General features: G+C 37.6%; 1 protein-coding gene across 3 annotated transcripts in view; it reads left to right on the top strand.

Moving 5' to 3' along the window:
- Positions 1-13,370, top strand: part of LOC116297430 (puratrophin-1) — a 38,205-nt gene that overhangs the window by 3,579 nt on the left and 21,256 nt on the right. For all 3 annotated transcript variants that reach the window (XM_031705655.2, XM_031705656.2, XM_031705654.2), the window contains exons 3-7: positions 904-1,285; positions 2,900-3,028; positions 4,736-4,859; positions 11,228-11,333; positions 13,167-13,271. In XM_031705655.2, coding sequence (XP_031561515.2) covers positions 904-1,285; positions 2,900-3,028; positions 4,736-4,859; positions 11,228-11,333; positions 13,167-13,271 — 846 coding nt within the window. The remainder of the gene's footprint in view (positions 1-903; positions 1,286-2,899; positions 3,029-4,735; positions 4,860-11,227; positions 11,334-13,166; positions 13,272-13,370) is intronic.

Below are 13,370 nucleotides of genomic sequence, written 5' to 3'. Positions count from 1 at the left end.
AGTCAAAGTAGAGTGTCATCCTCCATGTGAGAGTCATGTGGATGATCACAGTCTTCAATAAGATTATGGATAGTACGTATGTATAGTAGTTGCACTCACCTCTGAGGTCTGGGGCTTGAATCCTTGACTAGGCACCACATAAGTAGGATATAATATTTGAGGCGTTTTCTCCCATTTCTCTAGTTTTCTTCCCTCTGCAAAATCCACTAAATTCGAATTTGATCAGCCCAGAGGTTCTTTCAGGGTTTGATCTATGAGTTAGCCATGCCCTGACTTAGATCAAGCCAAAGTTTGTTTCAGGCTTTGATCTGTGAGTTAGCCGTGCCCTGACTTTGATCAGCCCAGAGGTTGTTTCAGGGTTTGATCTGTGAGTTAGCCATGCCCTGACCTAGATCGGCCCAGAGGTTGTTTCAGGGTTTTATCTATGAGTTAGCAGTGCCCTGACTTAGATCAACCCAGAGGTTGTTTCAGGGTTTGATCTATGAGTTAGCAATGCCCTGACTTAGATCAGCCCAGAGGTCGTTTCAGGGTTTGATCTATGAGTTAGCAATGCCCTGACTTAGATCAGCCCAGAGGTCGTTTCAGGGTTTGATCTGTGAGTTAGCCATGCCCTGACTTAGATCAGCCCAGAGGTTGTTTCGGGGTTTGATCTGTGAGTTAGCAATGCCTTGCCTTACAGTAGATCAGCTGAGAGGTTGTTTCAGGGTTCAAAAAAGTTCAAAGATTGAGGATAGGTTGGTGGGTGGGTGGATGATTGATTGATTGATTGATTGATTGGTAAATTAATAGAAGGAGAAAAGAAAGGATATTTACATATACATGTACAGTATGGATTGTGAATAAAAGAGATTGAAAAAAATGAATGAAAATATTAAGATTTTCAATCCAATCTTTACTTTCAAGGAGTATTTCAGCAGTGGAAAAGATGGCCCGGAAGATGCATGGACATCATACTACGAAAGCTTTGTTCAATCTGTCATTCAGGTCAATAAACTCACTTCACCACTTCACAAAGGGGATTTCTACATACATCTGAGTTCCATTGTTCCTGGACAGATGATTCTGAAATATCATGACTCTGGAAACGTACAATCTTTGCCTCTCGGCAAGGATGATTTATGGAAAATTTGGAATAACACATGGACAGACCAGTTACGAATGGAGATGAATGGCAGATTTTTATTTTTGAATTGCGTTGTTTTGAGCAAGAATGGGAAGTTTGAGAGAAGACCTTGGAGGTATCTTATGGCACCATCAAGAAACATTAGCTTTAAACAATACAGAAGTGAGTATTTATAAATTTATAATAATGATAATAATAATAATGATAATGATAATAATAATGATAATAATAGTAATAATGATAATAATAATACAGTAATAACAACAATAAACTTAAAAAAAGTGTCAGTATACGTTAAGTGTAATAATACACTAGAGTGCTTTTAGTAAAAGCGTGAAACGCTAATTGCTAAATAGTACAATTTCGTACTATTTTGTTAAAAATTAGTTAAAGCGTGAAGAGCAAATGCGCACGTGCGTCGAATAAAAAGTTAACACAATACGACGCAAGTGAAATGGTTTTAAAGTTTTTATTCCTTCGCTCTGCTGCAAAATCAAGACACACATGACACATCTACAGCTAAAATAACCACAATACGCAAGTGAAATGATTTGGCACTTTCACCTTACAATTACTCTGGCTGGCTTTAAACGTTAATGAATGTAACGATGACCTAGTCGTTTTAATTGGTTTTTGTGCACAAGCATTTCTAAAGCGCACTCGACTGCACTCGACTTGATTATTCGCACAATCGCGGTTCAGTGATTGCACGTGCACACTAAATTTACTAATTGCTAATTTGTACAAAATAGTACAATTTAGTACTAGTAAAGTTTCACGCTTTTACTAAATGCACTCTAATTGGTGACACAACATAAAGAAATAAAGAAATCCTTTTGCTATTTCACTTTTTATTAATAATAATAATAATCTTATAATAATAACCATTCTTAGAAACTGAATTACGATAGGGTGAAACAGAGAACAATTAATGATATATATATATATGCAAAACACAAACACATGGAAATAAAGATGAAAAAGTTCTTATATACATGAATAAATCTAAAATAAGAAAGAAAGAAAAAGAGCATGCTCTACGTAGGCTGCAACCGATGGTCCGACGCTGTGGTACTAAACTGTGGATCTTGTGGCTGAGGCTTGTCATGTTATAGAAGAGACGAGCACAAAGAACATTACATTTTTACAGCTTATTTTCTTAGCTTTTTCAATCATTATGATTTTTTTTACAACTTCTTCAGTTTTTTTCTACAATCTCATGATTTAGTTACTCTCAGATCATCCAATTCAGATCTCCAACAGAAGACATTTTTAAAAATAGGGGTTCCTTCTGTGGGTACCGGAGCACAGAATGCGTCATAGGTTTCTGAACACACGAGTGGGGCTTAGAAATTTTGGTTCTCTTCACTTAGAAAAAAAATTAAGTGAAGACACCAAGAATCTAACTCGGTATCTTCGGCACCAAAGAACTACTACAATGCCAACCCCAACCCTAACCCTAAACCTAACCATTAGACCACGAAGCGAATTCAGTTGGGTGGTCTCATTTTTTAGTCATATTTAAACGATGTATCATCAGCGCGTGCACATAAATATTTATTATAGATTAATCTATGCTATCGTAGGGTACGACTACTAGCCGATTACTTGAAATTTGAATTTGAATAGAATTCCCCTGACAATTCTCGTACCTACAGAAAGACCCAAAATAGGTGTATTTCATAATAGTTAAAATTAACTATGATCTCATGTATATTTTCTACCAATAATATCCTACTAAAGGTTTTCATTCTCATTTGTTTCTACCTAAAACAGGTATAGAGAAAGAAGATAACTTACGAGAGAGCTGTAAAGTTAGCAGTCAGTCCCTAGTCCTGGATAAACCCCTCCATATCTTTGAAGTCAATTTTGAACTGTTACATACAGGCGTAGCTTGTCTTCCAGGTAAGATACTTAGCCAATAGTCCTCGAGCCCAAATGGACTATGCATGAGTCAATAGCCCATGGAGCCGGAGGTTGAATGGGCTATTGAGTCTCGGCCAAATATATAGATGAACAAAGTTTTAAATTAAAGTAAATTTAATGCATAGGTTTTCAAAGCCGGCATTAAGTAGGCTATAACTTATAGCCTAGTAGTAGCTCGTCTAATCAGAACGCGGCATCTATGATAGAACACTAGTTGGATTTGACTAAATGCAGTTAAAACACTCATTAATAATTCATAAGCTTATGGTCCAATTGGAGCCACCATACACGTCACATGCATGAACCTTAATACCCGATAAAGTCCTCTTCATTAGTATTCAAGTGATTTTATATAAAGACACCTGTGATCTTTATATAAAGACCACTCGAATACTATGAGGATGACTTCATCAGGGATGAAGTATACATCCAAGTTTAGATGAAGACATAGAGCTTCATCTAGGTCATAGTCAACCCTAATGATCTTTGACTAACGTGCCTGTCTTTGCCTTGGCACGTAATATCCAACGTGTGGGAGCTTCTATTGAATCTGGTTGCGCATGCCCGTGACGTCAAATCTCTATCGAAGTATAAAAATCCATATTCGTGACGTGTATGGTGGTTTCAGTTGAACCAAAATCTTATAAATTGTTCATGAGTGTTTTAAGCAGTTCAAAAAACTCGTAGATCGTGTTTTATCAGGTATAAAACACTCCTACTCGTTTTTTAAACACTGCTTAGAACACTAGGATAACACACTACTGTGTTCCTGATGAGAATAGAGTGACCACAGTAAATCCGTGAAACACTAATAACTAAATAGTACAAAATAGTGCTAATTAAAGAATAGAAAACAATGGAATTTGCATGAAATTGACCTATTTAGTATTACTAAAGTTCCACGGATTTACTGTGGTCACTCTAATATAACAAGAAACATCTGTCATTCCAGCTATTTTTGGGTCTTGGAATGTACACGTATTAATTTTATTTATCTCCAACTCTGACAACATTTTTGACATTGGTATTTACCCCATGAAAAAAGCTACTATCTACAACTTTTTTCAAAGAAATCATGCAGTAAGGAAAAATGCTGTTTATCCGTATTTGAAAAGTTTCGTTGACTGCAAATAAAACTGAATACTTTTGAGTCAACAGCCACCAAGAAACACAAGTCATTCAGAAATTGAAGAAATGTAAAACGCGTGTTGTGCTGTGTGCACTTATAAAGCACGCGGGAGTTAGCAGAACACGAGAGAAGTGCTCTGAGAAGCACAACGCGTAGTGAAGTGCTTCATTGCACTTCTTGAGTGTCCTGCCATTCCCCAAGTACTTTATAATTGCACACAGCTCGTCACGGGCCCTCTCGGGACCAAACCTAATGACGGCTGCGAAGGTGACTAAGCAGCACAGCAAGCAAATTCCTTATTTCATTTATAAAATACAAATTACAATAACCGTTATTTTGGATACGAATGACAAAGCACAAAGTGCGCGCCCGTGCTGTGTGCTCTCCTAAAGCACGCGCTTCCAACCAATCTCGTTTTTTTACCGCGACGATACGAGCTTCACCGATGCAGCATTCAGAAGTATATTCGTAAGACAACTTTTTTTCGAAATTGTCGTATCCTTTAATGAGGGAAAAAATGTAAATTTTTTTTCTTCATTTTTCGTTATTTTATGCAGGTTGTAAAGATATGAGAGGTGGGCACATTCTGTTCATTAATCCATCTCGACCTGACTGGAACAACGTGCAGTACAGTACAGTGGAGCTGACGAGACTGTTGATGTACTTTCAAACCATCCCCAAGTAAGCAGACAAATATATACCCGACGCATTTTATTGGTACTCTGAACTAAACTTAAAGATTGAACCTTGAAACAACCGCAGGGCTAATCAAATTCAGGGCGGCATGGCTAACTCACAGATCGAACCCAGAAACAACCTCTGGGCTGATCTAAGTCAGGGGATGGCTAACTCACAGATCAAACTCTGAAACAACCTCTGGGCTGATCTAAGTCAGGGCATGGCTAACTCACAGATCGAACCTTGAAACGACCTATGGCCTAATCAAAGTCAGAGCAGAGCTAGCTTACAGATCGAACCTTGAAACGACCTATGGGCTAATCAAAGTCAGAACAGGGCTAGCTTACAGATCAAACCCTGAAACAACGAATCAAGGGAGAGACCCAACGACCTCTACTCACACATGATGTCGAGTCTTGGAATCGAACCTGAGACCCCAGAGGTGAGAGATCTGTATCGTTATTCTATAGTCCCCTTCACGGTTCCCTGCGTCATCTTCGTGCCTTTGCATCGAAGCGAGACGAATGGTGAGCTTGCGATGATAGAGACCTGTTTTTAACACCTTGAACAATTATTCACATGTCTCTATCATTGCAAGCTCACCGTTCGTCTCGCTTCGATGCAAAGGCACGGCTACCTTTCAAGATGTCGCAGGGAACCGTGAAGGGAACTATTCAGAATATATTAAAAAACCCAGTGGGTATTCCTTTGCTCCAGAATATCTTCAATGGGTAAATTTTTGCTTGGCGTTGAAAATAAAATCATAAATCATTAAAGATTGCTGTCAAGTAGTCGGTAGCTCACGTCCTATTCGGTCCGGGGTGGAGTGGTGTTTGGTTCCGTAATCCTCTACGACCGGAAGAGAGAAAGAAATGACGTCATGTTGGTCACAGAGCAGTTTTCGCATGACTGTGAAAAGCTCAGTGCAGCAAGCGTGTCGTGCAGTGAACGGGATATTTTCTAGAATTTTGATTGGCTGTTTTTTTCTCTCGCGCAATTTGATTGTCCTGCATGGTAGTGCCATGACGTGTCCGCACCATGTTCATGCCGTGTTTCGGGTATTTCATTGGATGGAAAGTATACTAAATTCTCACGCAATGTGATTGGTCTGGCGTATGCCTTGCCGTGTCACGACCGTGTTCGTGCCGTGAGCTTTTCGCAGTCATACGAACTGCTCCATATGGTCAACTTGTCTAGGGATTGATTTAGGGCAACTTTATTTTATGGAGGCCATTTTTACTTGAATGATAACTGTTTCAAAGCGTAGTTTGAGAGCTTAAAATCAGTAACAAAGAGATATGCATATTTCTGTATTCATATTTTGCATTTCTTTTGTCTACGGTTGTCTGGGAATGCTGTTTTAAGCTTCGCCATTTCCTACCTTGATAAGGTGCCGAATCATTTCCGTCCGTTATTAGTCGTGACATCGATGATTATCATAGATTATTTTGTGGAAAGAACTTCGAATAAATTGTATTCTTGTAGTAGAGGACACCGAATGTAGTTCACTGAAATTTTACGTCATATTGTTACACTTGAATGGATTACATGCGGTAAGCCAATCAAAACGCACCAAAGGTGTACGTACACCGGATAATACTATTTTTTGACAGTTTCGAACCAATCCGAAAAATTCGACAGATTTTCCAAATCGAGTAGCCAATCACAGCACGTTATGTTACACATTCAAAAGTCTATTGTAGATTGGAAGTAATATTTTCCCATTTCAGACCAAGTGTTATTCCCTAGAGTATCATTTCTTTGTTTAACGGCCGCGTATGAGAGAGACTCTTGAGACGCATGGATTCACTTTAAGCAAAGAATCTTAGAATCTTATTCCCAAGAGATTGACACGTGGTTTTAAATGGGAAAAATTTACTCCCAAGCGAGATTTATTAGTTCTGAAAAGCATGAAAACTAGAGAATCATTTATTAATATTATCGATATAAAACAGATGTACAAGAAGTTTAAACTAACAATTCATTGCGATTCCGCGCGTGTAGCTGCTTAAAACGAATATCCTGTGTTCGAGGTCGTGTTGAAAATCTTCACGGCAACCGTGCTGTTAGGTAGAAAAGTAAAGCTTTCATCCATTTTCATTCATTTTTCCTTTCCCACAAAATGTCGTGAAACCCCTCTATATTCACTTTGGATTAAACCAAAACGAAAACTTCTTATTCCTCGCTAGTGTCTTCCAACTCTCTCAAAAAGTTTGAATGATTTTAAGGAATAATTTTGCATAGTTTACATTAAGCCGCGCACTCAAGCTACCTTTGTCACTACGAGGACCTTTAAAGAGTATTCCCCGGATAAATTCATGAATGACATTGCACTCGCACCCTGGTCAGTCCTAGATGTTTTCGACGATCCTGATGACAAATTGTACGCTTTTAACTCAATGTTTAATAACATCCTAGAGGAACACGCGCCAGTGAAAACAATTCGCATGCGAGGACGACCAAATCCCTACATTACTGATGAGATTCGCAATTTGATGGCAACAAGAGATAATTGGAAGCGTAATTTCAGGCAAACTAAAGACCCATTTGCCTGGTCTGCGTATAAGAATTTTAGCCGCGAGGTCAAAAGAGAAATACGCATGGCGGAGAAAGAGTTTGTGGCACAACAAATTAAAGAAAACAAGAACAACACTAACAGCATGTGGAAAGCAATTCGTGGTTGCATCCCCAAAAAGTCTGCCTCTCAGAAAACATATTCAAAGGACAACGAAATCGTAGCCAACGAATTTAATATTTTCTTTGCAAATGTCGGCACAAATACAATTGAGAAAGTTAACGCCTTGGCAGAGCAATTCAAGTGTGAATCCAACAACAGCACGTTCGTCCCTCGAGGGTATCCCGAGTCCGAACAATTCTTCTTTGATAATCGCGTGAGTCGTAATCAAGTGCAAAAAATCATTAACTCAATGGCTTCAAACAAAGCTCCTGGAATAGATAAGATTCCTCTCCACGTTATAAAAGACTGCCTCCCTGTCATCTTACCATCGATTACTTCGATCGTGAACGCCACTTTTAGCTCTGCACAATTTCCCATCGCTTGGAAAATAGCCGAGGTCGTACCTATTCCAAAGGATGGCGATCACGAAATCCCAGACAACAACAGGCCTATTTCACTATTACCAGTGTTTTCCAAGGTTTGTGAGAGAGTCGCTCATGATCAGTTAACTTCATATTTATCAACCAATCAACGCTTAACATCCAAGCAAAGCGGAAATAAAAAGTGGAATTCAACCGAGACATCTGTCATCCAAACAACCGATACTATTCTCGAGGCCATCGATAAGAAACAGCTTACTGCTACTGTGCTGCTCGACACGAGTAAGGCCTTCGATAGCATTGATCATAAAATCCTCATGACAAAACTGCAGGACGTCGGACTGTCACCTCTAGCCATTCAGTGGTTTCGCAGCTATCTCACTCCACGCTATCAAGTCGTCAGAATCCAAACTGCAGTCTCAGACCGTTTGCCTATGACCTGTGGTGTACCACAGGGAAGTATCTTGGGTCCATTGCTTTCTAGCATATATATAAACGATCTCCCAAGCGTTCCTGAACATCGTACTACTCAATGCTACGTCGACGACACCAAATTGTTGCTTACTTTCAATCTCCAGGACCAACAATATATTGTTTCAAGACTTAATCAAGACCTTTTCAGAATAACTAATTGGACACTCGACAATTACCTACTTCTAAATCCCGACAAAACTAAACTTATCATCTTTGGGAGCAAAGTGATGACTGCTAAAGTGGAAGATTTTCGTCTAACGCTACTGGGAAAAGAACTTACACCTGTCAAGTCAGTAAAGGATTTAGGAGTTCTCCTTGATTCCAACTTGACGCATAAAGATCATGTACAATCGACAGTGTCTAGTTGCATGTCGCGTTTGGGACAGATTAACCGAGTAAAACATGCCTTCGATCAAAACACTCTAAAAACCATGATAAATGCCTTAGTTTTCAGCAAGCTCTACTATCGCTCTAATGTGTGGAGCAATACCACTGAGAGTAACCTGAACAAAGTCCAAGCTGTGCAGAACTTCGCATGCCGTATCATTAGCAACAAAAGAAAGTACGATCACGTCACGCCTATTCTTAAAGAGCTACGATGGTTACCCGTCAGACAGCAATTACACTACCGTAATGCAATTATGGCATTCAAATGCATGACTGGGTGTGCCCCTGATTCCTTATGCTCGCGATTTATTCCAAGATCAAGCATCACGCAGCGTACGACAAGAAACTCGCAAAAGCTGCAGATACCTCTTTGCAGAACGACTACTGGACAAAAATCATTTTACTATAGAACTGTCAAATTGTGGAATTCACTAGACTCTGCCCTCAAGTCGAGCTCAACCGTGAAAGACTTTAAACGGACATTAAAACAACATCTTATTTCAGATTTTCTAAAACCTTAATGTAATTTAAATGTACAATTTATTTATCTATTTATTTATTTACTTTATTCTTTGATCTTTTCTTTTTGCTTCTTATATAATTATATATAGTATTATTTTAATTGTAATTAATTAGGCCCTTTATTCTGAAAAGCCTTATAGAGGACGAATAAAGTATGTATGTATGTATGTATGGGAGAAAAATTTGAAAATAAATGGCGAGCAAGAAAATCAAGTAAATTTGAGCTCCATAATTTTAACTGAAAAACAATCTTGTAAAAGAGATTTGACTTTAATCTAATTATAATCTTGTTTATCCTGTTACATTTGTAAGGATTGTTTATCGTAATAATTACTCGTATTGCAAACCAGTTCAAGGGCAGTTTTTTTAAATTGAAAACGTTCTATTAAAGGGCTTTTCTAGTTTGAACCAATTAGAAACCAAGCAAAGACGTTTACCGTCTGATCACGTTGCTTCAAGAGTATGGAAGCAAATTGTGTGTTGCTACGATAGGTTTCCTGCTTTTCGAATATTCAACTCATCGTCTTTTCTCTCTTTGTTTTTCAGTTCTTGTCACTCAATATATAACAATAAAACAATTGTACTTCTGTACTTTTTGTATGCAAAAACATTACTTTTTGTACTGTAGATGTCTTGTCGAGCTAGCTAGCTACTTCAGTGCTGTGGTGTGATTAATGGCAATAGCATGTCAATATTACATCACTTCTGCATCTTATCTTTGTTAGAGATCTCTCACATACGAAATTCTTTCACTGAGCTGTTCGCTATAAACGCTACAGAGTGAATGTTATTTTTATAACGAGCAGAACTCGTTTTGCTTACTTGCAAAGTTTTATCTCCAAACCTCCTTGCTTTTATCCAATTTCATTTCATAGTTTTTCTAATTAGATTAACACTCAAAAACACTTTGTTATCGCCTCTTTTGCCTTAATAATGTGCCAAAGAAAACACGCTATGAATTTCGAAATAGGATTTTTTTCTTGAGTTTCGAGTTTATATGCTTAGCTTCTATGCAAAGGAATTTCACTTAAATTCGATAGAATTACTAAACTGTTTTCCAATATTATGCTAAATGTATCGAGAAAAAAAAAATTGTAATGAAACCTAGTTTTATGTATTCTGTGACTGCTTTCTTTATTGTCAAGAGAGGATGATTTTAGCTTGTTTAACTTGAAGATAAACTTCTTTTGAATTCATTCACTTAATCTGTGACCAGCTCTTGTAATTCGCTGCAACAAACGAACCATGCCACGGCAGTATTTACCGAAGAGGTTTCTTTATCTTAGCCAAACATCCTTTTCTTTGTTTTTGTTGCTGTTTCTCAAAAACTCCACTCGAAATAAAATCAAGAATACATGTCAGAAAATACATTAAAGGATGAAATACATTCTGGATAATCCCTGTTCTTTGTACGAGTACTAAACTTCATTCACACTTTATCGGTGTTTACACTTTTGAAGACAAAGAGTGTCAGAACACCGGATGTGTGTATAGACCAACCCATTTACAACGAAATTATAACACTTCCCAGGGGATCAAATGACAAATCTAAACTTTGAAGTCATGGCTCTCAACCTTGGGTACCCCTGGAGGGGATTAATTGACCTTTCTAATCCTTCCCTACCCTATCCTCCCAAACAAAAATGCCTGAGTTAAAAAATTTGGTCCCAAAATCCTTAAATTTTGATTTTATAAGTGCTCCAAAATATAAGCACTTCTCTAAAAAATATTCAAACAAAAATAATGAGAATGTTCAACATCTATGGTTGGAATAGTGAAGCCAAAAGACCCCACTGGGTACCCCCCACGTAACCCAACCACTGGCTTCGCTAGGGGAGATGTAAATTCTTTGATTCAGTCGTCCTTTCCTTACAGAAGAGGAAAGAGCCTTAGAGTTGATGACTAGACTAACTGTGACTTATTTGCTGTAGAAAACAAGAACCAAATCTGGGATTTACTATTATTCTCGATGCAAGGAAATCTGCCACAAAACGACGCCTGATTGAAGATATACTTGAAGCTATGATTTGTTTTCAGGTAAGAGACTTAAACTTATTCCACAGTAACGAGTAAAATGGATAGTGAACCAAATGAGAGTGTAGCTATTCTAGTCACTTGTCGACAGTATAAATCTCTAAAATATCCCTTTCTTTATTATTTTGAATCTTGGGAATTATTACGAAGAATATTCTTTTCTTGGTTATCAAACTACGAAAAAAATAATTAATGCAAGTTTCGCCCAACGGAGTGGTATGTCATTGACACAACTTCTAAGTCTGCCATTTATATATCGTTATTTTGGGTCGTTTTAGAAATTTCTTTTTCAAGGGAATGCAATTCTGTATAATTATCTTGTGTTTGGGATAATAAAAGTAGTGTTTTCCACGTTAAATAAAACTTGAGAAGCCAACGGATTTACGTAAGCGACTCCTCTCCGAACCCAGAAAGTGTTGTTGACGAATGCCATTCCCTTGGGTCATCAAAACTGATGTGGCCCACCCTCGACCCGTCGAAATTCATCTTTTATTCGAGAGATATCACGGTTTTATTTCCCTATTTTTATTTAGAATTCAGAAGTTGACTCAGTTAGTTATAAATAAAACGATCTAGATAGCTTAAAACGTTCATTCATGCTATGCAAAGAAACAGAGATTTTCTTCCAAACATGTGGAGTGTGGCTTGTTTTGTCGATCGGCGGTTGACATGACCTCTTCATAAAAATCTCAAAGATTCGAGTGGTTTTAAAATTTGCAGTATTTACTTACTAAACGCGGTCTTTTTCTCTCCCTGTCACCACTGACAATGTGTTTTGTTTGTCAAAATACCGAAAATTAGACCAACCTGGCTGACAGAACTTTGATAAGAATTAGGATTTTGGATGTATCGATTGATACTTGATTTCTGTTTTTTCTGAGTCGTACAGTCTTGTAAAAAATCCTTGAACTATGACAATACAAGAATTGTACTTTTAATTCTATCGTTTCTTTGTTTTTATTTCAATCTTTAAACATTTACAGCTAGATTATTTTATTTCACGGATTTTTTGAAGCCATTTCCATAAAAATTCATTTCTTTTTAGGATGTTAACAAATGTTTGATAGGCACTGCAACGGTTTTCGTACGTTCAGACTGACAATGGTTTGCTATACTAATTGCAATTACTTCACAACGTACTCAGACGGATTTAAGAACTCTTAATAAGTGCTTTTCGAATGCTGTTATCTGTTGTCCCAAAGACGATAAAATCGATACTCGGCGGGTCAGATTCTTGTAATAATTTAAGATTGAATTACGAAAAACACTAACTGCCAACAAAATTTCAGCCAAAAATTTCCCACGTTCAAAGAAAAACATTGTTTATGGAAGAAAATCGACGAAATGCGAATTTCATGGGCTATTTTTCAGAAATCTTATTATCTGAACAATTGCTTATATATATGTATATATTTTGAAGTTTGAACATTTGTGTTCATCCTCACTTTCGATTCACGCGGTAAAAATCTTCGGTACGAACGTGTCGTGATCGTGATCGTGCCATGTCTGAGCAGTTTATTGACTGAATAGTCGATCTCAAGTTCCAACTCTGTGAATGTCGTTGATTGGTTATCTTGGCAATCAGACCTAAATAGATTTGCACCCTTCAAGCTAAGTTCGAAATACCACAGGGTTTCAATGCATGGGCTTTCATTAAAAGGCCACATTTCCCCCCAACAGTGCCCCAAGTATTGCAGGAAAAAACTTTATTTATTTATCACACATAATTTACTTTTACTAATATTGATTTACCGATACAAAAATCCAGCTTTGGTTCCCCCTGGATTATGCGATGCGATAAGAATTTGTATTAATTATTATTTTTTCGTATCTCAGGAAAGTTGTCCTGGAGCAATTCATATGGTGTATGTTGTGGCAAGAAAAGACTCTCCTCTACTCATGTTTAGCACAACAAAGATCAAAGAGCAACTGAACTTTGAGGTAAAGATGTATGGAGATTTTTTTATTTCTCGTTCTCTTTCTTTCTCAGTCATATTTTTGCCTCCATTCTTCTTGATGTTTTTTTCTTTTGCTTTGTCT

Source organism: Actinia tenebrosa, unplaced genomic scaffold (genome assembly GCF_029948245.1).
Source record: "Actinia tenebrosa isolate PJP-AT-01 unplaced genomic scaffold, QUT_ActTen_1.0 PGA_scaffold2__45_contigs__length_23673736, whole genome shotgun sequence".
NCBI lineage: Eukaryota > Metazoa > Cnidaria > Anthozoa > Actiniaria > Actiniidae > Actinia > Actinia tenebrosa.
This window is presented reverse-complemented; position numbering and strand designations above follow the sequence as displayed.